The 26,700-nt window shown below is 30.9% G+C and overlaps 3 protein-coding genes and 1 long non-coding RNA gene across 13 annotated transcripts; 2 read left to right on the top strand and 2 right to left on the bottom strand.

The window, feature by feature from the left end:
* mv (lysosomal-trafficking regulator mauve) lies at positions 1 to 20,982 on the bottom strand. 6 transcript variants are annotated; one of them, XM_085662667.1, is made up of 35 exons: positions 17,286 to 18,157; positions 16,532 to 16,786; positions 14,558 to 14,643; positions 11,134 to 13,826; positions 11,013 to 11,078; positions 10,554 to 10,708; positions 10,224 to 10,465; positions 9,967 to 10,136; positions 9,089 to 9,607; positions 8,810 to 8,950; positions 8,431 to 8,740; positions 8,208 to 8,362; positions 7,897 to 8,115; positions 7,158 to 7,351; positions 6,617 to 7,066; positions 6,213 to 6,533; positions 5,986 to 6,102; positions 5,444 to 5,905; positions 4,967 to 5,357; positions 4,447 to 4,880; positions 4,127 to 4,359; positions 3,716 to 4,050; positions 3,397 to 3,620; positions 3,168 to 3,329; positions 2,860 to 3,104; positions 2,714 to 2,780; positions 2,488 to 2,638; positions 2,280 to 2,420; positions 1,999 to 2,216; positions 1,731 to 1,917; positions 1,491 to 1,655; positions 1,276 to 1,412; positions 973 to 1,211; positions 616 to 897; positions 1 to 549 (listed from the first exon to the last, which is right to left on the bottom strand). In XM_085662667.1, the coding sequence occupies exons 1-35, from the start codon at positions 17,445 to 17,447 to the stop codon at positions 348 to 350; spliced, it is 10,530 nt and encodes a 3,509-aa protein (XP_085518793.1). In that variant the 5' UTR covers positions 17,448 to 18,157; the 3' UTR covers positions 1 to 347. The 6 variants fall into 6 exon arrangements, with proteins under 6 accessions (XP_085518793.1, XP_035735867.2, XP_085518800.1 ...); XM_035879974.2 differs by having other exon boundaries at positions 7,158 to 7,354; positions 17,286 to 18,156; XM_085662674.1 differs by lacking the exon at positions 17,286 to 18,157 and adding an exon at positions 16,947 to 17,048 and having other exon boundaries at positions 7,158 to 7,354.
* LOC146873321 (uncharacterized) lies at positions 10,868 to 16,237 on the top strand. The gene is made up of 2 exons (XR_014983289.1): positions 10,868 to 10,963; positions 15,898 to 16,237. It is a non-coding gene; the product is annotated as an uncharacterized LOC146873321 (long non-coding RNA).
* On the top strand, positions 19,964 to 23,605 carry GABPI (zinc finger DHHC-type palmitoyltransferase GABPI). 5 transcript variants are annotated; one of them, XM_035879986.2, is made up of 5 exons: positions 19,964 to 20,192; positions 21,231 to 21,329; positions 21,540 to 22,153; positions 22,230 to 22,406; positions 22,792 to 23,605. In XM_035879986.2, the coding sequence occupies exons 3-5, from the start codon at positions 21,621 to 21,623 to the stop codon at positions 22,982 to 22,984; spliced, it is 903 nt and encodes a 300-aa protein (XP_035735879.1). In that variant the 5' UTR covers positions 19,964 to 20,192; positions 21,231 to 21,329; positions 21,540 to 21,620; the 3' UTR covers positions 22,985 to 23,605. The 5 variants fall into 5 exon arrangements, with proteins under 5 accessions (XP_035735879.1, XP_035735875.1, XP_035735877.1 ...); XM_035879982.2 differs by having other exon boundaries at positions 21,514 to 22,153; XM_035879984.2 differs by having other exon boundaries at positions 21,231 to 21,349; positions 21,514 to 22,153.
* Positions 23,510 to 26,464, bottom strand: LOC118447708 (uncharacterized). Its single transcript, XM_035879980.2, has 5 exons — positions 26,259 to 26,464; positions 25,919 to 26,141; positions 25,080 to 25,831; positions 24,407 to 24,605; positions 23,510 to 24,275 (listed from the first exon to the last, which is right to left on the bottom strand). The coding sequence occupies exons 1-5, from the start codon at positions 26,462 to 26,464 to the stop codon at positions 23,631 to 23,633; spliced, it is 2,025 nt and encodes a 674-aa protein (XP_035735873.2). The 3' UTR covers positions 23,510 to 23,630.
* Between the last annotated feature and the right edge of the window lie 236 nt (positions 26,465 to 26,700).

Genomic DNA, 26,700 nt, shown 5'->3' with positions numbered 1-26,700 from the left:
ATTTATCACTAAAATTATTGAGTATCATTTATAAAACATTTTGTAGAATAATACTTTAGTATATTGTTCATTCTCTTCAAATGTCTTTGATTATATATAAGATATAACATTATTCAAAATAGATGAATGTTTTAAAATACTCGATGTTCTTTCATACTGTAAATAATACACCTGAAATACTTTGCAATGTTGAATAATCATTAATTGTAGGCACTTAATTTTTTTACATTAATAATGATTATTCACGATGAAATAACATCAATTATATGTACTATTAAAAGTAAAAAATTTATTCGTAAGATTATTTGTAAGATTACATTTATATATATATATATATTTTACTTATTTCAAAGTGATGTTAAATTTACAAATTTCGGAGTTCCATTGCTCAAGCGTTTTGAACCTTCCCATATCAAAACTGTACAATCTTCTGTAGCTGCATATAAATGATGCTGGTCCAAAGCCCAAACTATGGCAATTATAGCTCCACATCCTTTTGCAGTATTTATAATTTCTCGAACTAATCGTAAGTCCCAACTACTCCATAATCTAGATATATAAACGATTAAAATATTTTTCCAACATATAATTATAGAATACGTTAATATGATATACCTTATTACTCCATTATCCAATCCAGTTGCAACGACGTTAACAGAAACTCCTTCAGGTGCATTACTATAACATAGAGCTGTTATTCGAGATTTAGATAAAACAGAACCTACGCTTCTGGCATTTATAGTATAAACTCGTAATTCAGATCGAACTGCCAAGTCCTTTTTGTCAGCCTTATTAAATATTTCATATGTTACTGCTATATCTCCAAGCGTTTCACTGATGGATAATAGATGGATGGAATATTTGTAATCACAGACAATTGATCTTATATATGATAAACTGTAATAACAAATAATTGAATTATTCTACTATTGTTAAATCCTTTTATTACATGCATTTAATCAGAATACATACCTATTTAAATCCCAAATAACAATAACACCATTTCCATCTCCAGAAACTGCAATACTAAATACCCTTGACAACGAAATTGCAGTTACTCTATTTCTATGAGCTAAAAGTACAGAGGCTGGAATCGAGCTAAATTCTATTTTTCCGCTAGTTCCAATATTATATGTGTGCACTGTTATTTTACCAGATAAATAACCAGTCCATAATTGGCCACAATCGGGAGCAGATGCTAAGATTGTGATCTGAAAGAACATAAATACTTAAATAAATTTAACTTAAAAGATTATCCTTCTTTGATGTACTTACAGGATCAAGACCAGAAGATTTCGTTAATGGTTTAGGAGGTTGTTCTTTTTTACATTTCAGTCTTGCTATTCCATCATTTCCACCCCATGATGCTAATGCAGCACCAAGAACAGACATTCCACTAAACATACTAGTACCTACAAATATAATAATGTTGTTAATACGAAAATTATTACGACTTTTAAAAGTACAAATCATAACAATTATTATCTGACCTTTTTCTTTAGCATATCCTATCAGAAGTGTTGTACAATTAGGTAATCCAAAAACATCGCCTGTTGCTAAAGGAATAAGATAAGATAATAAAGTTCTGTGTTTATGTTTCCAGCAAAGTACAGGCTCATTTCCTGGTGCTCCTACATAATTTCCCCATTTTATACCTACAAAAGTAAATAAAACAGATAAACATAACAGTTTTATTATTAAAATAAAATGATTAATATAAATAAAATTACCTTCAACACCTTCGATAACTTGTGGTATCAAGGTAGAAGCCACTACTGTACCAAGATTTTGAATAGGTAATGGATGTGAATTTCTAAATAACTGTGCTGGTGTTTGTCCATATGTCCTAACCATTGTTTCCCATGCTTGACGTTCTAAAGGATCGGCTATTTGTTCTACATTAAATCCATAATATGTCTATCCAATATAAAACATAATGGTTATATGATTAAAATTTGTAATTATTTGATATTATTTATTTTTATTAACATAACTCACCGCTGGATGAAAAACGTTAATTGCTTCGACTGCTGGTCGTCCTGTTTGTCTAAAACCAAACACGAGATCAATCCAGTACGGTAAAACTTCTCTTACTAAGTCTGCTTCGAGTGCAGCTCTATGCGCTAATATGAATAACCGAGCATCGCCACCACACCATTTAGGTAATTCGACATCGCCGACTCTGTTACCATTTTGTCGTACACCAAAATTGAATCCTATAAAATTATAACATTGTATTGAATAAAAATACTAACATAAATGATTCGTAATTTCTTTACCTTCGAAGTTTAATAAAAATTCTGGTAGATAGAAAAATTCTGGTATTAATTCTTTAACATCAGTGGTTGAATCGCAACTAGTTAATCTCCATGTAGTTGCCAATGCATGAAATGTTCTATCAGGAATGTCAAAGTTATCATCTATCAAAAAAATTTTTAATTATTATTCAATAATTTTGAATTATTATGTATGTGATTTATAAAATACCTTGATAACATAAAAACATGCTGGTAAAGGGCGGTAGTCTTACTAAAAAGTGTAAAACTGTGCCTGAGTTACTATAATGAGATCCATAATGGAATGGCTCTTGATTCAAAGCAATTAAATTTAAGCCTTCCGACAGAGCTTGTTTTAGATACTAAAAGAAACATTTAATTAATATATTTACATCATTTTATTATTATAATATATATATATTTAATTAAATACTTACATTATAATTATTTATATAATGTTGTTCATTCTTTTTATCTTGCACAGCCATAGGTCGTTTAAAATTTCTGTAAAAATGTTTATTTATTATCGAATTATTTATCATTATTTTTCCAACCAAGATTGAAATCTATATTTATAACTTGCCGATAAATTTTTGGATTATTTAGATCAATTTTATCATTAATATAATCTGATAACACGAATGGAAATACAGGATATTGCATGAGATCATTGTAAGAACGTCCAGCAAGTTTATTTAAACAAGTTATATATTCCCAATTTGTTAATGCGCCACTTCTCCATAATGCAATTGCTTCTCCTAAATCATCACCAGGAATACGTCTTGGTAAATTACAAGTAGATAATTCTGTTGCAAATTCATCTCTTTCCTGCAAAATATTAATCTTAGTTCCAAATATCAATTTACTCAGAATATTTTAATAAATAAATACCTTGGAAGAATTAAATGCTAATAAATAGGTTCTCCCAGTGATAAGAAATATTTCAATAGCTCTTTCTTGTAATTGGTATCTTCTTTTATGTAATTCACGAATATCTTCTAATCGCCAGGCTGTACCACCAGCCATGGCTAAATCCAAACCTCCTAAGGCTATCTAAAATAAATATTTAAATTATACAAATGATAATGCATTTTTTTTTGAGACAAAATTTTGTACTCACATCTGTATGCAATGGTACGTCAGGATTATCAGGAACGAAATAGAGACACGTTTCTCCAATTAATACTTCGCCTGCTAATTCTGCTCTTGGAGTAACAACTTTGGCTTGAGACATTTTACGTATTCTTTCACTGGTATGTAAACGCTCGATTAAAGTTGACGCATTAATATCTTGCCGGCTCATTGAAAATAAATATGACAAAGGTGCTTCGATTTTAGATACTCCTATAAATATTATTAAAAATAAAATTATTAAAATAGATAGATTGAAAGGTATATAATTTAAAAATAAATAGTTTTTATATATTTGATAAACAAACCTAATTTGTCCTTATGTTCTGCCAAAAAAAATCTTTCATCGATATCCAAATGACATCTTTGTAAGCGAATTCGAACTCTGGCAGGTCCTTCTGTTGGATCTAATTCCCAACTACATGGATAACTTTCTGGAAAATGCCACAGTGCTCTTTCATGCGTTAGTCGTTTAGCCAAATCTCTCCATTTTTCGACCGACTGAGCTTCCATGGCTCTTGCGTGTTTTAATCGTTCCATTAATACTTTGCGTTCTCGATTTTGCTCTTCTACTACAGTACGAGTTATAGTCATCGCGCTGTCAGTTAACTGTTTAGCTAATCCATCAAATCTATTACTGATTCTAACATATAAAACGATTTAAAAAATCAATCCAAATCCAAATTGCAAAAAAGTATAAAAATAATATAATCAAGTACCTATATATTGCTGGAAGATTTGCATCAATCCATATATCTCTGTCCCTCATTAATTCACGTCGTAATAAAGCTAATTCTTCATTCCATATTCCTGGAGATGCTTGTTCAATACTCTTTGCAAGATCCCATATACGAAGAGCTTCTCTAAATTCAGCACACATTCTAGCATCCGCACTCGACATTTCATCTCTTTGTAATAAATCCCAAAAGAAGACAGTGAATCTTTGTTCTACCTAATATTTATTAAATATGTAATATTAAATAGATATTTTTATCTTTTACTTGTAGATTTTAATTTATGAATTAATACGTTGTATTACCTGCGGATGGACCTCAAGAAGTGATAACAAAATTTCATGAGCCTTTGGTTCTTCCATTAAAGATCTTACTGCATAAATTCTAGTATTACTACTTTGATGTGGCCCAAGTAACCATACCATAAGTTTTGCTGTATATTTTCTTAAAGCAGGTTTAGTAAACCATGCACTACTCCAATGATTTTTTCTTTCTAATGGATCGCATAATCCATGTAAAAGAATCGAAAATAATCGTCTGGTTAATTGTAATTCATTCCCTGATGGTGACTCATCGGCAGCAGTTACAAATTCAACAGCTCGAGTCAAAACCATACGGAAACGATCGTACAATTCTCCCTTTCCTGTTTCTCTTACGACAGAAATAGAAGTTCCATGTAAACTTCCATAACTGGACGATCGAGAACCATGATCGCTCTGTTCGCTCGATGTAGTAAGAACTAAAATAAATATGTACAAATACATAATTTTTTGTTAACATATAAATAAAGTTAACTAAACCTAAAAATTATATATAAATATTAACCTGTTGTTAAATAAGATGCCGAAGCAAGATAAGAAGCTGTACTACGTAATCTAAATCCAGAATGTGTTGAAATTTTTGCTGTTAATGCATCAAGTTCACCATCAAATAGTGCAACTTGTGCATCTCTGATAACAGGTATACACATAGTGCATTTGTTACATTCAGACATTTCCTTAAGTTCCATATGATTTAATATAAGATGTAATTCTAATACAGCTTGCATTTGATGATTTCCTGGAGATTCTAATAACTTAGTAGCAATTGCCACAAGTAATACATGGATGTCATGGTTCAATGATGTTGAGTTACCTTTATGTGCTGTAGCAACTAAGGCTTGCACCAAGCATTCTATAAGGCCTTGCTCTAAGATCATTCTTAAAGCATTTGAATTCTATAACAGATTAATATATTCTTTTTAAATATATTTAAATTCGCAATGAAATGAAATATATTTTTATTTAATTATATATGCTATACCTTTGCTATAATATCTGTTATAAATGATATTATAGGATGTGCTATATTCGATTCTATAGCAGCAGTTTTTGCGATCATTGCCATTAATGGTGGCATTGCTGCTAATGTTGGTCCTCTTAAAGCAAGATTTTCTAAAGCATTAATGAGAGACTCACTTCCTGGATAAAGCGATATTTGGTTTGCTAAATGCAAAAAATATTTTTGCTTTATAAACTTATTCACTTCTTCATCGCTAGCTCGTTGGAGGTACGTTTGTATAACCTTTATTAATGCTGTACGAACTCTTGCGTCAGGATTATTAGCTAGGACTAACAAAACCTCTGCACGTAAGACATGTTTCAATACAGGGCCAACTTGACTATCAGGTAATACTCTTATAGCATCTCTTAACAATAATAATAAACCTTCACAGACTAGACCTTGACAAGCTTTTCTTTCATCTATGTATGTCGATTGTTTTTCCTGAAAATAATTATCAGAATATTTAAATCGTTGTTAAACGATCTATTGATATCGATTATTTCAATTATTTTATATATTACATTAGTTTGTAAATTTGAGCCATCACTAGCTGCAATTCCAGAGTCTTCTCCAGCACTAGTATCTTTAGATTGATCATTTCTACGTTCTTTCCTTTTAATTGTTTTACTTTTTTGTATCTATAATAATAGAAAAAAAGCCAGGAGAATATTTTATTAAAATTCTTGATCATTTGCATCATCTCTTTGCTATGTCTATATTCAGAATTGTATACATTTATTTAAATTACCTGTACATTTGTTAAAGCTTTGTTCAACTTGCTATTCTCCAATATTCCTATAGATTCTTCGGAAGAACTACTTGTTACTGTTAAATATTTTCGGATATTAACTTTTCCTTCAGTCAAAGGAGGTAACAAAAAATAAATATTATGTTTAGAATGTGTTATATAAGTCTCTGAAGCTTGATGAACAAGAACCAAGTAATCAGTGATAGCAACTAAGTGTTCAAATTCTGGTGGAGCTCCCATTAGTGCTCGGATTAATTCTACCACTACACTTCCTATGGAAGGTTCTAATATTGCACCTAAATCTTCATACATGAAATGTTCCTGTATATATAAAAAATTATATATATATATATATCATTACTTAACGTTTATACCATAAAAATGTTTAGAATCAATTAACTGACCTTGCACAGCATTAATATAGTATCCACAATTCCAACTCTATTTAATTGAAAGGCATTGAATTCACGCTGAGAATGTTGATCCCTTAACAAAAGTAATATTGCTTGTAACAATAAATTTAATGTGTCTGATTTTGCCCATGTTCTCCAAGCAGTTAAAGCACCTTTCACGAGTTCAGGATCAGTAATCACAGCTTCACAATTTTGTGAAATGGAAGGATTACCGCTACCGATATCTTTGATCAGTATTGAACTATCACAAGCTGCATCTAACATTGCTTTTAACATATGTCTACCTGCGTGGCAGTGTGGTGATTCTAAAACTCGTAAAAGTAATGATGTACCGCCTTCGGCACGATATTGATTTAATAATTCTGAATCGCTTCGTGTTAAATGTAGGACTATTGAAAACGCTAATGCTTGCTCCTCTTCGGTAGAATTCAACTCTACTACCTACGTGAAATATAAATAAAGACAATCCAACAAATGTTTGGAAAAATAACACCAAATACATTTAAACGAGTTAACAAAAATGTATACTTACTCTTGCAAAAAGAAATAGAAATATTGGAACACCACCCATTAAACTTGCTGCGGGTATAAGACCTCTATATTGTTGGCATTCTAAACAAGTTGTCAAAATAGGTGCTATTGATAATGGTGGCTGTTGAGATACTCTATGTTCAGGAGCAGATACGACTCTAAATCCAGGGTGACCAGGAAACAAGTTTCTTACAACTGCTATAAATAAATATAAGACATTTAAACAAAATATAAAAAGATATTTTCTTATATAATACATTTTATTTTTATAGATTGTCACGACTATATCCTTAGCACTATTCGTTATTTAAAAAAATTTTTTAGAAGCAGAACTTACTTTGTTTCAAGAAGAATGAGATTCATGTTTACGACCGAATTGATGAAGTATTCAAATAAACCAAATATTGATATAACGAAGATAAGTTTTTAATGATAATAAATAACCTTGAATGAGCAATATATTATATAGGTCGATGAATTCGTTATAGAATTGGTTACACATTTATCTAAATAATAATTTATAGTTATATTTAACGACAAAACGTAACATTAACAACAAAGATTTCCTTGAAATTTCAGAAACAATCACGTCCATTTAGACAAGATTTGTGACCATCATAAAATTATCCCCTCTTGAAAAAGAATAAATTCTGCTTGAATCATTTTTTTGAATAACGAATAGTACGGAAGGTAAAACTTCTAATAAAATAATCTGTATATATATATAATAATATATTTACCAGGATTAGCTATAGCTTGAGGATACAAATGAACGATGTTAGGATTTTGAGCTTCATAACTTAAAAGCAAAGCATCTTGCAACTCTCCTAATTGTGAGTTGGTAGCATCCATGACTGATTCCCAATCAATTTTATTTTCTAATACTTTCGTTTCAACTGCACGTCTTAAATAGGTACCACCATAAGACTTTCGTCTACTCGTATCGAATTTACCTCCTTCTATATTAATAAGAATTATTAATTATTCTAGCTATAATAGTAAATAATCTTTTTGTAATTGAAACACTATAAAATATTATAAATAAACTAACCAAATTTTACTTCACGAACATCATTTAATGCTCCAGATGTAATTAAAGGTGCAAAATCAGGCTTTGCCATATTTAAAATACAATCTGCAAGATTCGTAAAATTTGGTCCGAGACTGGCAAGATATAAAGCTCTTTCTTTGGTAAAAACTGGATATCTGAGTATAACATTTGTACGTTAAAATTTTAATAATGTATTATATTATAAAAGCAAATAAATATTTACCTAAAAACCATTAAATTCCCGAGATACCAAGCACCAATACTGGTTGATCCGATCTGACCGAGTAAAATACATGTAGTGCCTGGTTTTCTTACTAAAATGCCATCAAAGGGTAATTGGGCATTAATTTCTTTCCAACCATCTATCCAAATAACAACATCTATGACAGCACTACGTTTATTCAAAATTGTATCTTTGAAATTTATAACTAAGTGCTGCCAACGTCCTGAAGGAAGGATGCCACTTATGGAAGTCTCAGAAACGGTTCGATTTGTTTTATCGTCTGGCCGAGTTAATCGCAAAATTAACTTATCTGAAAAAAGAAAAGAAAATAAATTATAAAAGCTGAAAAATAACATAATAGTCAATAAGTGTAATTTACCTGATCTAAAATCGAGCCATATTTCTAATACCAAATATTCCATTCCAATTGACATCAAATGTATAATGCTAGCTGGTGTGGGTGGTGATGATGAACCTGCTACTGCTGGTGTTCCCAAGAAAAGATCAAATGTTTTTCGGCCTTTTCAAGATGATTTTGAAAATGCATGCAACAACATACTCAACTTACTACTATATCACATGCCACAGCTCTACATTAAAAATAACACACCTACACCATTTAAATATACAATTAATATACATGTAGTATTTTACCAACCTTCTCTACTCCAATTATCTGAAAGGATACCCCAATCAGACAGGCTTTCGCTATTGGTATTAAGTAATGGTGCTGTGCTCATAATCGTTCCTCTATTATTAAAAGGAAATCCTCTTTCCACTCGTAACCACATGGAAGCAGAACAACCAAGCAACCATACTGACCACGTAAGTTCAGGACCAATTGGCAAACATGTTGCATGTACAGACCAGGGGCTACAAATTCCCATACTTAAATGTTTCTTTTTAAAATTATTTACTAAACTTTCAGCTTTTTCAAGAGATTTATTTTCATCTGGTTGAGATTTCAGTATCTTTTGTGTATCACATTCGACAGGAAACGATAGGATAAAATTCGGTTGGGGTCGAGCTGTTATAACCAGATGATACAATGGTTCTAATAGTAAAGACATTGGAGGTTTTTTAACTTTGAAAAAAGATAAATATGTGTCTAATTCCGTGGATGAAATTGCTTGTGTTGCAAGAAGAGTGAATACTTCTAATGCAGCATGTTGCAAATCTGAAATGCGCACATATATATAATTATTTTAAATTATGTTTTTTAACTCTTTGAATGTTATGGACGTATATATGCGTTTAGCGAAAGCGATCGCTATGGATTATGGAAGCATATGTGCGTCCATATATCAATTTTTTCAATGTTTTCGATCTCACTCGCGTTTGAGATAATTTCAAACTAAGATATGGTTTACATTTTAATGTTTTGAATAAAATAATTAATTAATGCTTGTATTATTTAAGTAGTTGCGCCTTGCGTATTCAATTGATCGAAACGATCGAAAGCATTTACGCGGATTGATTGCGCCAGAAGAATTCAGCAAGGGTTAAACAAAATTCTTCAAAAAAGTGAAAATGTACCTTGATACTGAGTATCATTGCTAGTGAATATGTCCTTGAATCCATTTAACATTTTTGTAATTACACCAGATCCCGCAAGAGCAGCGCAACTTGAAACGCTTTCTCTGCACGTAATTGCTAATTTTCTTAATCCATTAGTCACTATAGATCTTCTTTCAGCATCTAAATCTCTACAAATAATAATTCATTTACAGAAAACGATTCAAAAGGTATGTCTGAACTTTCATTCAAATTTAATCGAATTCATATATACTCACTGCTTACTGAAATGAATAAGCAAATCTATTGCTAATGTACATAAAGCTGGATGTGCATTTGCATGACCTCGTGGTTCAACAACTGGTCCTATAGAGCCACTCTTTTTTGTTACATTAGAATGACAACTTTTTCCTGGTATTTCAATATCTGCTTCATAACCATCATCAGCAGTTACATATTCTCCGGTGCTACTATCTTCAGCACCACAATCTGGCAAAGTATCCAAATTCATAGTAGGTAACTAAAGCATAAATGACATTTATTTTTTAAATAAATGTTTGCCTAGCAATTATCAAAGAATTAAATTTGTGTTAATCATTAAAACTTACTCTAGCACGAGGCTGTTGTGGAATAGTTTGTTCATGAGCAGGTTTTAACATGGAAACTTTAAGCAAAGCTTCAATAATGGTTGCTATTCCATGACCAAGTCTAACTCCCGTTTGCATTAATACTTTTCTCAACTCCATCGCTACGTCACAGCCACCTGATACCATGTAATTTATTATATATAATATTAATAACAAAATTCTTAATTTACAATAATTAAAAAATAGTTCAAATATAACGAATGAAATTACAAATATTGCTCAACGATCTATTTGTGATAACGTGGTTTCAAAAATGTTTATCAGTAAAGCATGAACCCTAAACTGTTTTCACGCCAAACAATTTTATAAAGCATCTGAATTATAATCCACAGCTGTATGTTGCCGAAGAATGCCAGATCAAATTATACAACGTACGTATGATGATTCATCTAACTTATATAAAGATAAAAATATACTTACACAACGAGCATGTTAAGCAGCAAGTAATTAAAGCTTCAAACAGCTTATACGCTGATTTATTAGTATCTGAAAGTAAAAGTATATCTAAGAAATTAGTAGTAAGATTTTTTTTCAAACTTACCATGTATGTTATCAGTAGCAACATTAATAGCTAATGATCTAAATAATTTTAAAGCTTCATTAGCTATTGGATGTGAAGATAGTTCTAGACGAAAATTAGGACTGCATAATGCGACTCCAGCTGTGGCTCTCCATACTGCACTTGCTTTCTGTAAATTAATTTCTTTACCAGTGATTATTGACGCTATGTCCGATGTTTCTAATATAATCATCGTTTCTGAATTATTTTTTAACTTTGATTGAACATTTTCATTTATGCAAGATTGATTATCCATTTCAAGAACTTCAAGAGAAGAGTTTTTCGATTGTACAATTATTTCTATTTCTTCACTTTCCACATTTACTTTTGTAGGTCCATAAGCATTTTCATTTTCCCATGATTTTTCTGGATTTTCCTTTAATTGGTTTTTTTCAAGTTCCTCTAATATGTTCAACAAATCGCTCGTCTCATTTTCGAGAAATTTAAACAAAGATTTCAATGCTATCTCTTCGGTTTCTCCGAGAGTATCAGCTTCATGGCAATTCGAATTCCAAATTTCCATGATCACCGCCACTTCTAGAAGAATATAAACACTTCTAGTAAACGTTACATCCGGTAATAAAACCAATACTTCTTTTAATCCATCCATCTCTATAAATTTTTCCCACATTTGTATGTTTCCTATCAGATTTGACATTAAGGACAGGCAAGAAAGAATAAGAAATTTAGCAGCGACGCATTCCTTATCATTATTATAATAAGTTTTGGCTTTCAAAAATGTTGGATAAAAAACACGAACGAGAAGTTCCTGCCTAACTTGAAATTTTGAAGTTGGCGTTACTTTCAGCAAGTGTGCAATTACGATATACGATAGTTTTGGATCATCAGGTGTTAGCAATTCCTTATACATTTCCAAAAATTCCCAAGAATAATTAGATGGCTTGTTGCAAGTTTCACAATTATTAATCACCGGATAAGCACCGAGTTCTTTGAAGAGAGTACGTTCGAGAAGAATAACGGCTGGATTGTAAGTTGAGTAATCACGTTTCTTTAGGAAAGTGACAATACTTGAGAGAAGGATTTTTGGTGAAAAACAACAACAGGTACCAGCAGCCGTCGTCACTTTTAATAATCTGATTCGTAACTCTGGTACACAGGCATAAGATTCCTTCAAAAGATTAGTTAGAGTCATGAAAAGTGAGGACACACAACAAGCTTGTTCGAGGATCGAGACACCAACGATTGATTCAGTGTAAGGTAATCCAAGAACATCGGAATGATGATGCGATTGAATGTTATCTACACAAAATTTGTGTTTGTTTCTGTGACATAGGCTCATGTGTGCGATATCTCGTCGAACCCTTTTTAGCCCACTCGTTAGGGCACCGATCATATCAATGATTTTTTTTGCACGTACGACAGATCTTGTTGGATCAGCACTTGGTAAACTAACGATCGCCAAGATGGTTTTCTCGATGAGTTTACCGTCTTGGCTTTCGGCAAACAGTCGAAAAAGTTCAAAAAAGTCTGATAGATTATCAACATTTGCACTTCGCTGATGTAACAGGCAATAGAGAAAAGTTATGATACCGTACATGGTTGCAAAGATAAATTCTTGAAGTAAAGAGCCTTCGTCCGGTGAAAGATCACTGCCGATTGATTTGGTGCAAGCATCTTCGAGTAATCTGAGAGTCATAGGTAACAATCCATTGTGTATTACAGCAGTGGTAGGTTCATCAGCTCGGAGAACACGTTCCAAAGCTATTAACATCAATCTCGCAGCAGCGGCCTTTAAAGTAGCGCATTCGATCCTAGTGAGACCAGTTCCATCGATACCAAATTGTAGAGACCAAATAGTATCCAAAGCAAATTTTAACACTTGCACGGCTGGCGTTTGTTCGGCAGGTGTATCATAGTCCCTTAATCCTTGAAGCAATTGTATGATCAAGAAACTAGTCTCGAAATTATTCATCGTTGCATTCAAGACTTCCTTGATTCTCTCATCTATATAATCCAAAGGAATTTTCTTCGCTGGTCGTGCAGGTAACTCGTAAAGAGCAGCCTGCCATTTCTGTTCCTCGTCACTTCTGACTACTGACGTGAAGTATTCAAAATCCATCGGATTTAAACGTATTTTTAGGGTCAATGAACGTGCCTGATCGATACCATCCGTCAGAAATTCCGACTCGCTGCTCTCGCTTTTCGTCGTGTTACGTTTTGTTTTGGTTCCCAAAGATTTTTGTTTATTATTGTACGATGCCATTCTAATGCCGATACCTTGCTTACGGTTACTACTTTTTTTTCTTGATATCCTTGCATTGCCTTCGTAATTTTTAACGCAGCGACTTATCGACTTGATGTTTCTTCGCTTGGCGTGAGGCACTATGATCACCGTATCGACTGAGTCGTCGTTACAATGAAGCTTAACGTAGGGATTGCGAATAGACGATTCTTTCGACTTATCTGAAGAATTATCTTCTTGAAGAGCGACTGGATATAATGCTACTAACAGTGCAACAAGCTCACGACCACACGATAATCCACGTACACCCAACAAATGCAAGACTGCTAAACAACGCCAGCCACGATCTCGAGCTAAATATCTTCTCAAGCCGACCAATTCACCGCCTTCACTTTTTTTCGCACAGAGTTCATGTACGTCCGAAAGCAATTCGCATGCCACGAGTGTAGATACTCCACCACCACCGACTGAACTGAAATAAAATATCCGATGTTATATCAGATTTTCTTTTATAGAATATCTTCTTATCGGTTTTATCTTTAAACTTATCGTATTGATAAGATTATTAACTTATTCCTTTCTTCATATTTATTTATTTAGATATTTCTTACGACAGTCATTCCTTCGAAATTCGAAGAAACAAAAGTGTAAAATGTGTTGCAAATGTGCCGATATCAAAAGATCGGAGTTAATCATAATAGATTGTTCGAACTTTTTCTTTGTGATGCCTCAATAATATATCTACTAATCTTGTTCTTTTTTTTCTAATATTGCGCTTTTCAATCATCAAAGATCAATGCAAGTGACGAATTACTTGTTAAAATAAAAAATAATTTGTTTAATTTTTATTTTTTTGTATACGACAAACTAAAGTAATCTAGTAAATAAGTTCGATAAAATATCAAGAAAAAGTAATGTGCATATACATTCAACTCTTTATACATTCAATATCTCACGGTAACAGTATGACCGCAAGGATGAGATCATATTTTCATACTGCGGTAACTATTAGACAACGTTCGGTAAAAATACATGTTTCACCATTACTAATCCACAGAAATGCATACTATCTTGTTAGCCTCTAAATAATTCTTTCTTTTTTATATATTATTGATTTTTCAAGATACGTACACACTATGATTTTTATATACGTATCATTATACAATAGAATTGCAATAATATTTTCTCAATCGTTATAATTACCAAAAGGAAACGGCATCTTTCACGTCTCTGCCTTCCTTCACTTGAGCAAGTAATTCTGCCAAAAATATGTCGAGCCAAGATGATTTCTAAAAATATAATATCAATGATTAATTATTATTAATAATTGCATATTTTTCATCTGAACTAAAAAAAAAAAAAAAAAAGAAAATATTATAAATCAATAACAAATTGCTGATATTTTTATTAATTTTTACGAGAAGTAAAAGAAATTCCTTTACTAATTTTTGTAAATCATGATAATTACCCCATAAAAAACAAGAGATAAAATAATTATTTTAATTAAAAAAAAAAATAATAAAATAATAAAACCATTAAACATTTTGCTATAAATCGTTCGGTGCAATAAAGAGAAAGAATTATGCTCGTGACTTTTAATAATTAATTTAAAGACAGAGTTATAGATATTGATATTATTACTTGTGTACATCGTTGCGTTTAGTAAACAGTGAGTATATAAAATCAGAATTAATTACTTTTACAATATATCATTGATACATAAACATGACTCAAGATGGAAAGAACCAGTATGCACTGAACGTAAATAACAAACGGTTTACATTTCTCCGTAGCATGTATGTGGTCACGTAGGCTTCTTTTCTTAAATGAACACAGATCGTAACTTATCACAAATATCGGACTTCAGTGAACGGATATATATTACCAACACAGATTGCTTTAATTCGCTCATAAAAATTCATAAACATGCATAATAATTAATGTAATGACACGAATATAATCATAAGTATTGAAAAAGAAAAAAAATAAAAGAAAAAAAAACGTGATTAATTTTTAACATCTATATTTAATGAGATTATCCCAGGTTACAATGATTAATTCCTCTGGTATATTGATAAATAATCAACGATCCTCAAATTACTTACCTGTAAAATGTTGCACTTTATCAGCTATAATGCAAAAATTTGAACAAAAAGAAAAAAAAATAAGGTCATCTTAAAAAATTTTATTAGAATTGCAGTTTCAAATGTATCTCCCAATATTGAAAAGCAATATTAATAAAAGGCCTAGTCAAATAAATCTATATCGAAAATAACAAATACCATTCCATAAATAAAAAAATAAAAATTTTACTGATTATTATATTAAATATTTATTCTGTATTAAATAATTATTAATAATTAAATATTTATTATAATACTGCGTTTCAGCCCATACGAAATATTAAAATTTCAAATTTAGCCCAGTGCAAAATAAAGATCGCACATCATTAATCTAATAGCATATAAAAAAGGTTTAATTATTTATGTTTTCCAAGTGCCAAGTGACATAATATCGACAGATAAAGTGTATGCAATTTATAGGTCATCTTTGAGCGATAACAAGATGGGACATAGCCGTGAAAGAATCAATGACAAAGTTGTTGCGAAATCGTGCGTGGTAGAAACTAGCGAAGGTATATTAATCGTAAATGACAGTAAAGGAAAACCTAACAAGGCGCACAAGCGACACTCATTTATTGTATGCTAATGAGACTACAAAATAATAAATAGAAAAAGGAGATAGACGTTATTTATCTTGGTTGTTAAATAAAACGTATTTGAAGTTTCGTGGCTTCTCATTAACATTCAGCATTATAATAATATTTATAAAATAGAATTATTTTAAAAGATATATTTTTTTTTAAAGCGTATAAAGTCTATACACAACATACATAAAAAAGTGAAATAACTTGATTAACCGATTGATTATGAAAGATTCAATTGGTTATATGCAAATAATCGATGATATAAAACATATAAACATATAAAAAAACATAATCGTCGTAAATATTCATTATGAAAAATAAAATTATTCGAGATATAATAATCATTGAAAAAAATTATTATTTGCATAATTATGCAGTAAACTGGCATAATTCTCTATATTGAAACAATAATGTATGTAGAATGTTAAAATAATAAAATATTACAAATATTACGGTTGTTAGAACTATACCTCGTAACTTAGTGGTTCAGCGTGAATGAAATGATCCCAAAGTATTTGTAATTTATCCGAAGAACCTGAAGACATTCCTAAGTGTTCGTGATGGTGTTCGTCGTCGTCTTCGCCTTCAGACTCAACGGTTTTTAATCTTCCATCATCTTCGAAGCTACTCACATCGTAGGAATCACAAGCAGCGAGCTCCTGCAAATTCGGATCTTCTTCCAAAATCTCTTCTTGAGCTGCAGCCTCGGATTGATTGACGTCAACCTGAAAAGATAATGGAATCCACGATGTAATACGAATTCTTGCAGAAAGATAAAGTGAGAAAACGTTGTATCAACGACGTCTTTTCCAAGTTTAACAGAGTTTCACGACTCTCTATAAAGCTTCTCTTCACTTACATACACTTACATAGATATTTACGTACGTGTGAGTGATTAGCCGATCTACCACAGCTTACGTAATACCCCTTCCCCATCTGAACTCTGTCGGACAAGTTTCCAGCCTTTCAGGGGAAGCCTGAAAGCTACTGTATACCTATAACTCGTTAAGTCGATCGAACAGAGGAAATGAGAGAAATAGAAAGAAAGAAAGAGAAAGAAGAAAGATCTTTTCTTGGCACACACAAAAAAAACGATGTTCATTAGGGATTTCTATTTTGTATTAACAATCAGAACACTTGGAAAATGATTAAAATCTACTGATAGATGACATGATGACTTAGGTCTATATAAAGACCTTTAATACATTTTGTCAACTGACTTACTCCCATACTATAAAACGTTGCATCTTCTTTATCAGCATCCAAAATATACGATTGTCCGCTTTTTTGTCTTCGAGAACGAGTCGAAGAGGATTCGTTTCTCTGTCTTCCATGTATAGATCTTCCTCGTCCTCTTTGAAAGCCGTATGGAGAAAAAATTGACATCGAACAGGTCCTCGATATCAAAAGATTCCTCGTCGTTGAATGAAACAATCAGTAACAGTTGGTCAAACGAATCAAACAATATCTGTGATCATAATTGATCAATTTTTAGGCTTGAATATCAAGTAACTTTCGGTAAGGAAGACCGATCTCTACTGTTAATGAACTCAACATTCGACCATCAAACGACCCCGGTCCACGACCTCTTTGCTATCGTGGCACTTTTGATTTATGATCTTTTCGAGCTCCGTCGACCTTCTGATACAACATTAGCAAACCCGACAATCGTTGTCTTTTTCGCTGCAAATTTATATTCCTTTTTTTTGCTTTTCTATCTTTTTCTTATGCTTCCTCCTGATCGCCCTAATAGTAATAAAAACTCTTACAAAGTTTTCAACGTCGAGATACTTTTATATAAGACCAAAACAATTGACTAAACAGAAGCTTATGTATTCTACCAGACAACTCTTCTTCTTATGTCAATGCAAAAATACCAAGCATGTGATTATATTTATCAGTTGAATTTATACACTATGATATACTTCTAGAGTGATCTTTTAAATGAGATTATAATACTTTCTACGTCACTCCTTGATCGTATTCTACAAACAGACGGACAAAAAAAGGACAATAATTCACATAATATAAACGATAAAACTGAATGAAATCAATTCGATGAGAATATATATAATTAATCAAAAAAACCTATCTCACTGATATGTTATTTCAATTTTCACGTAGTCTAATTATGTTTTCTAAGGTATAATTTAATACGTTTGCATGACCGACAAAGTTGGAATTCCGTTTAGAATGTTCTGTTGCGACCCTTCTCTTCAGGATCGTCATGTGAACTGTTGTTAAGACGACGAACGGCTGAAGAAAGTAGCAGGAGATGGTGATCGAGGTAGGGGTAGAGGTGGGGGTGGGGCTGAAGATAGAGGTGGATACGGACGAGCCTCCCGCAGACCAAAGGCTATTCCAATCGACGTCCTCCTATGAAGAAAACTTATGATTCACATTTGTCTCCCGCGTCTCACCATGTCGAATTATCAAAAATAAAAGAGAGAGAAGAGGCATACATAGAAATAAATGATAAGGAAAAACGATTACATGCATTCACCCTCGAAAACCCGATAACGCAATATGATACTAATGTTACTTTGATCGGGCTATGGAATGTTTTCTTGACGGTTTTCACGTTTTACGATTCTATTGAAGTCAGAGTTCTCGTACAAGAATCATAGAAAATAATAAAATAAAAAAGTAGAAATACGTCGGCTATTTTTATCCCAGTTAAAATTCACTACGATTAAGCTATCTCGTGTAATTAATCGCAATTAACTCTATCGCTTTATGGCAAAGTTTCTACGCGGAGCGTAACAACTGATAATTAGTTCTATCATGCAAATTTGATTGATCTTTTTATTTAAATTATATCAAATTAATATAGAACAAATTTATAAGTATACATAAGTCTCAGGACAAAAAAAAAACGTTTCTGGTTTTTATCAAGTTAAAATATCAAGTTATATTACGTTCACCTAGAGTTATTAATTAATGCAGAATTTTCTTGACTGATTACAATCATTTTTAGTATAAACCGAGTGACCATTCAACGTTGGGTAAATGTGGTTGTGACCTTTATTAAAAAAAAAAAACGAATAATTAAATCGATGACTTCGTTACGATCGTTATCTCTTCAAAATTCGATTTAAATAAAACGATATTAATCATCAAATTGTTGTCGTTATCCTTTGTTTACATTTATCTTTTATTACGATCTTTTTCATGAATATACTTAAGATAAATCATATGATTTCCTTTTTTACAATTAATTATTTAAAATTGATACGTAGAGAGATTTCCAGAGATTTCAACGAATGATTAATACTAATACTACTTATAACCTCCTGCTGAGATTATTGTCTCCATCATTGTGCAAAATGGTTGACGCGAAGTAGATAAACAAAAAAAATTGTAAAGAGTGATAACGCAAAGTAACACGTGCAAATGATCGAAAACGTTAGTATATACGCACATAGACACGCACGTATGCATGCACATATACATACACACCGGATGGAGGAGCATCAATTAATCTTCGATGTGTACAGTGGACTCGTTATTATGGTGAAGAAATATCTTAATGGTGTATTACCCTACTGTTGTTCTTTAATTAACCTCGCGAAATGATAACAAGAGGCGCAGAATCAGTGAAAAACGAATCATTCTTTTATAGATAATAACAAGGAAAAAGGCAAACTCGTGAAAATGATAATAATACCAGGAAAGATTTATGAGTGTATCGAGTGTAGGGAGACCAAATATATATTGGGAAAGAAGAGATTTACATTTAGTAATTTTCCTAGGCAGTGAAGATAGAGACAAAATAGAGGCTTTCAATTCAGACATCAAAACAGGAATAGTTTTTGTCATACAAAGGATATATACATATATACATATATATATAACGATTAATAAGTTTACGTTATATATATATATATATATATATATATATATAAATTAATAAGTTATTCGTTCGATATATTATAAAGGACAATACAAACAAAAATTCAGTTATTTACAATTATAATCAATATCATTACTGCATAATATGTACTATATACAATTTCTTGATATTCCTCAAAGTTTCAAAAGAAAAGGTCATGTCATTCTAACTAATTCTTTTTAATATTTCTTCTTATGGCAAGGATTATTAACGGATCAAAAATCTTACGTTATTCTTCGGTTGGTATCAGATAAAAAAGGGCTAATCATGTGAATGTTTCGATATAAAATTAACGATACGAAAGTTTCTAAAATTACGTCTATTATTGGTCTTGAATTTGTTTACGATCAACAAATAATTTCGCGCCGTTCGAGAACTTTTCATTCCCTTGTTTTTCTCCCCACCCTTTCGAACCGCCTTTCTCTCTCTCTCTCCCTCTCTCTCTCTTTTACTCTTTTACTCATGCTCACGTATGTATGCGTATATATATATATATATATATACACGCATATATACGCATATAACATACATATAACGTAATTAGATTATCTTCAAAAAGTTTGTCACAAATCGTAAGTTATACGATAAACAACAAATCAATGCACGATAACGAGTTGACCTTCTGAGATTATCTGCCAAACATAAAAAAATCCGAATAATTAAGGATATAACGATTATTTCTTTCCGTATTCTTTTTTCGAATGCTTTTTTTAAAAGGCTATAGTACTCGTATTACGTGAATTTTAAACTTACGTTACGTTCCCGCCACTGCACCCGCGATTTCTGTGTAATAAAATCACGACGAATGTCACGCCAATCTCCGTTACGGCGCTCGAAATTAATTATCTCAAACCGAAGGATTAAAGTAAACGATGGCTTCTCTTTCTATATCTCTCTTTCTTTCTCACGCTTTTTCGTTCTTTATTTTTCTCGTGCGTATAGATATAACAATAAACCGATTCTTAAAAATCATATGAATACCGTAAAACGAAGAACATTTTCACGACCTGTCAACTCTTTAGCAACGACTCTCAATGACTTCGGTCGGTAACAACCAACTTCATCATTCTTCCTTTCTCTTTCTCTCTCACTCTCTTCCTTTATCGTGAATCTGATTGGGTAATCACATAGGATTACTTATTACCACAAATTTACCGTAAATTTACCGCGAATTTCAAGATAATTTAAATGGTTGATTGTTATATATAAAATTATAGGACAAGCGTTTTAATTTATGAAAAAATAATTTAATGAAAAAACAAATATGTTTGTTTTAGTTTGATCGTGAACTTTATGATTTATAATACTACGAAGAGAAATATGTCTTATCTTTTGGAGATTTGGATAGTGGTATACATGATAGTGAAAATAAACGGGTACGAGTATCTTTAGAGTTGTAAGCAAAATGCTTTTATCCTATAGTTTTCATATCGATCGATTCTCTTATTATTCCCAGTAGAATCGTATCATACTATTTACAAATTATTAGCATTACTAATAATTTATTCGTGAAATATATTTTTATGTATCATGAAAAAAAAAGTTAAATTTTAAATTTAGGATCTTATTTAAATTTGACGCAATAGAAGAAACACATAACCTTTAATTGGAAGAAAACGTACGCATGCGAGGGAGTTCCTTGAAGTTTTGTATCAATCACACAAACTATGACGGCGGTTTGGGAGCGAATGCGAAATCCATGTGGATGGAAAGGAGGTGCTAAACAAATATCCGTTGATGCTATGATACCGCTTTTTGCGGTACCTCTTTTGGCAATAATAGCCGCCCAGTCAATTCTTTGTACCATCATAATATTTCTTGCTACACCAATTCTGGTTTATTATTTGCATCATAATTTCTTAAGGTTTCTCTTAAGAACAAAATTTTTTCTCATGTGGACGATTACGAGCGTGTTGATGCTAATGATAGTTTTTGAAGTCAGTGTTGTGCCATTACTTGAGATTTTACCAGGCGAGAATTTATTTTTCATAATATGCGTTGCCGGAGGCATATGTTGCGGCTCTAAGACAAGACTGAATGCGGATCGTATTGCTCAGGAAGGTGCTACAGAGCAAGGTTTAGAGCTTGGAGAAGGAAGCGGAGAGTTATGTGTAACTTGTAGAAGAAGAGCACCACCTAAAGCTTATCACTGCCGAATGTGTCAAACATGTATACTTAATAGAGAGTATCATTGTAAATGGTAAGTCCAAATATATAAAAATTTTGAAATTTTGTTTACAGAGAAATAAATTTGTTTATAATCGGTTTAATTTTAGGTTGGACTGTTGCATTGGTTCTAGTAACTTACGATGGTATTTAGGATGCTTACTATTTTCAGCAATAGCTTTTATTTATGGCTCTAATCTGACTATGACAAGCGTTTGCCATCCTTTTATTTTAATTGGTACAGTGCTCTTACCGGATGACTGCAGTGATGTTTATCATCAATTAGAGTATGTATAAATATTTGATTATAATAATTTAAATCATCCTATAATATTATGATAACAAAGTTTATTCTTTAAATATAAGTTTAAATAATCCATACTTGAAATATCTTTTTGAGTTCTTCTTTTCATAGAATATAATTTGTAATATATAATTATATGTCATTATAATATTAAAACTAAATGAACTAAAATGGAAAGATACAGAGGATCTACAATACAAACTTTAATTATCAAAAGATAGTGATAATAGTCAAGAGACTCATAAACATTGGAATATATCTTATTTGCTCTCTGAAAATATAAAAAATTTATTGATAACATGTCACGCAACTGTTTGCTTCATGTTCTTCATCAATATACATATAATATAATGTACATATTGTTTTAGCATCGCTCTCTGCTTCATCTCAGCAGTCTACAGTTTGCTTGTTGGCCTAGTAGTATTTTGTTATTTAATTCATCATCTATGGCTAATTTATCTTGGAACAACATCGAACGAACGTCGTTTACGAACACCTAGAAATCAATATGATCATGGAATTTTAAAAAATGTATCACGGTTATTTTGTTGCAAAACTTAGATACGAATAATAGGTAGTCTAGGATATTGTATTTACTTTGTACAGAATATATTTTGTTGTCAAGAGAATAAAATGATTATATAAAACTATGATTGTCAGGTTAGATATTTGAAGTATAACAGATCTTCTTTGATAATGATATTATTTACTTATCTGTATTTCTTTCTTGTGTTTTTCAATGTCTTTTTTTATGATACTTTAGAAAAATAAGTTTACTCATTGAATGATATTACATTCGATGTATGTGTGTGTCATAAATCGTGTGATATACTTATAGGATTTATATATCACGCTTGATAATGGTATATTATATTATGAGTGTACCAGCCATAAATCAAATTTCTAGTATTGTGTCAAGACATTACTGTGTTTAGTATTTAAATATTTATTGTAACTGTGATAAAAAATTTATTATGTGGTAATTACTTATCTCTTTTTTTAAACGAAATATAAAATCAAAAATATGTAATTTATATAAAATCTTTGAACTTTATATTGTATAAAAGTGATTATTCTATCTGTGAAACTATCGTATCGTTAACGTATAGCAGTAAGCATATTTTTTATGATAAAAGAATGTTAAACATCACGTATAAGATAGTTCATAAATATTATTTTTAGTGTTTAGATTAATTACATGATTATTTTAATCCTCTAGTGCCACTCCTCTCTCCTTAGGATCAAAATCAGGAACTATTTTTTGTACTATTTTTCTCCACTTGTTCCTTTGTTTTTCACTTTCTTTAACTATTTCAGCTATCATAGGATAATCTCTCCATTTGTTAAAATATTTATTCATAAGTTTACTATCATAATATTCCTGTGCCATTTGTACATTTTTTAAATACTCTAATTTTAATTGATTAACAATTGATCTTAGCGCATGAAAATATTTCTCTTGCAATTTCATATCATAAAAATCTTTGGCAACTTGATGTTTTGTATTTTGTTCTTTTACCATATCCGTCCAATCTTTAAACGTGTACCATAATAAATTCCTATCATATAAAGAAATAGCAAGTTCAAGTTTAACTTCGTACTGTTCTTTTGTTCTCCTTCTCCAAACAGTAAAAGTTTGCAATAATAAATATTGTCTATAATGATCATTTGCTTTTTGAATATTGTTATTTCTTATTTCTATGAGTTTCTTAAACGATCCTATGATATAATGTCGAAATAAATATTTGCAATAGAATTTATTGGCCATTGTATTTAACTTTTTCAATCTCTCCAATTCTTGCAATCGACATTTTTCTTGTTCCTCACGTAGCTTTTTCGTTTCTCGCATGGCCTGAAATTAAAATAATTTGTTTTTTAATCGAAAAACTATCAAAGTACATGATAAAATATTAAATAATAAAAAAATTGTTCGAAGAAATATATGCAATATTATTAGCATATTTTGATTTTTGATTATCTGACCTCTTGGTATAACTTTTTTCTTTTCTCTTCTTCGTCTCGTTTAGTTGCTTCTTCTTTTAATTTCTGCTCTTCTAACTTTTTTCGACGAATTTCCTTCGCCTTTTTTAATCGTTCTTTTCTTGCCTCTGCTCGAGCTTCCATTCTCATAATGAATTTTGGTGGATTTGGTGCTTGCTGTGGTGTAGTCATAGATTTATCTCTTAATAAACAAAACATAAATATATATGTTATATATAACTATATATTATTTTTTATAATATATATTATATACACATAATGTGTGTGTGTGTGTATTTAATTAAGCCCACCTAAATATTTCATTGAATTGTGATGCAAAAAATATTTTTTACGCAATGCAAATGGTACCAAAGAATCAACATACGGCATGAATATTGTTTTTTAGAGTTTTCGATGTTTTTTTTTGCATACAACTCTATATATTTTTTTTATTACATATTATAGTTAATTAAAAAATATGTTCAGGCATAATACGTTATAATACGTAACATAATCTTACCATAGATATCTAAACGTATTTTCATATCATTATAATTTGATGAGATATTTAAGTGGCTTTACGTAAATAGACCATCCTTTATATTAATTAATATAATATTATATATATATATATATATATATATATATATATATATGTCAGAATTAGATAAATTACCTATGACCAGCTTGTCTCATTAATTGAATTAAAGTTCTTCTTGTTTTTTGACCACAATTCATCAAAGTTTCTTTAGCAGCATTCATAGTTTCCTTATCCATTTTCAGTAATTCTTCTTGAATTTGTTTCAATTTAAATTCTTCGATAATTCTATTTTGTTCAGCCAATTTAGATCTTTGCTTTTCGATTATAACTTTCTGAGCATTTAAACGATTTTGTACAAGAGACTCGAATGCAAAATGTTTTTTCTGACGAGTTAATTTTTTTTTATCTTCGCTTTCTTGCAGATTTTTAAAAGATATATTATTTTTTGTCTGTGACTTAGAATTTTTTCCTAATTCTTTTTGTTTCTCCGTAATTTCATTAATGAAAATTTCGATTTTACGTTCGTGAGATACATTTTGCGATTCCAATTTTGTTTTTGCAGTATTTTTTATATTTTCAATATAAGTTCTCCAATTTTGAAAATATCTTTTTAATCTTCTGGAGGCCATATTTTCTTGTATTTTTATTTTTATATCTCGAAATCGTCGTTCTTCCATTGAATTATTTTTTAAAAATTCAAAATATTTTTTCATTAACTGCAATCGTTCTTCCTCCGAATCGAAATTAATTTTATCCTTAATAGTTATTTTAATATTTCCGAAAGATACATTTTCGTCATTTCTATTGATTTCATCAGTATTAGAATTTTCAAATATCGGAGATAATTCTTCGATAGACGTTTGCTTGCGTCTTCCAAAAGTTTGTACCTTTATAATTTCATAACTTTACATTAATAATTATTTAAATAGTAATAATATTTCTATATTATTTAATAATAAAAAATACAATCCAACCTTTGATCTATCGATTGTTTTAACGTCCATCTTTATTCTATTGGATATACTCCAGAAATCCTTGTCGTTTGAATTGGCTAGATTTTTCCTATTGCATCTATATTTATGTTGAAATTTTGGGCGGGATTTATGAAGTTCGTTCTCAAATCTTCTTAATTCCATTTCGAGGAAAGTTTGTTCCTTCTTCAGGCACATTTCTTTAATTTCCTCTTCTTTCAACAATCTAATCAATTTAATTATTGATATAGAATAAGTAGAAGAGAAATTCAAAATTAAATATTAATATAAATCAAATAAAACAGATATGACGTAAGTACAACGTTAGTCATATTAATTTTACCTTTTGGCCTCGGTCAAAGCAGAACAATTCGCATCAGGATTGAACAATGTATCTTGAATTACTTTATGTCTCGTGTCCATAATTAAATTAGGATTGAGAAAGCCATTATTATCGTCTTTCAATAATCGATGTTTTTCAGAATGTGAAAAAATTGGCACCTTCATCATTTGATTCATGAGGTTATCTACCTCGTCGAGATGTACCATGTTTTAATGATACTTTTCGCTTTACTACTTCGTGAAATAACAACTAATATAAGTAATTCATTAACGAACCATTTGATGTATATAGATCTGAGAAAAAAGTAATCTATAGTTAGGGGTTGTTTATGCGTGTTTATTCTGTTGCTAAGAGGAACTCTGAGTGGGAGTTTCCATAAACTGATCAAGTCACATATATCCAATCAGTTTATAAGATTACTTTTATGCACGCGATTCTGATA

This window comes from Vespa mandarinia, chromosome 1 (assembly GCF_050613455.1).
Source record: "Vespa mandarinia isolate Hongniang chromosome 1, ASM5061345v1, whole genome shotgun sequence".
Lineage (NCBI taxonomy): Eukaryota > Metazoa > Arthropoda > Insecta > Hymenoptera > Vespidae > Vespa > Vespa mandarinia.
This window is presented reverse-complemented; position numbering and strand designations above follow the sequence as displayed.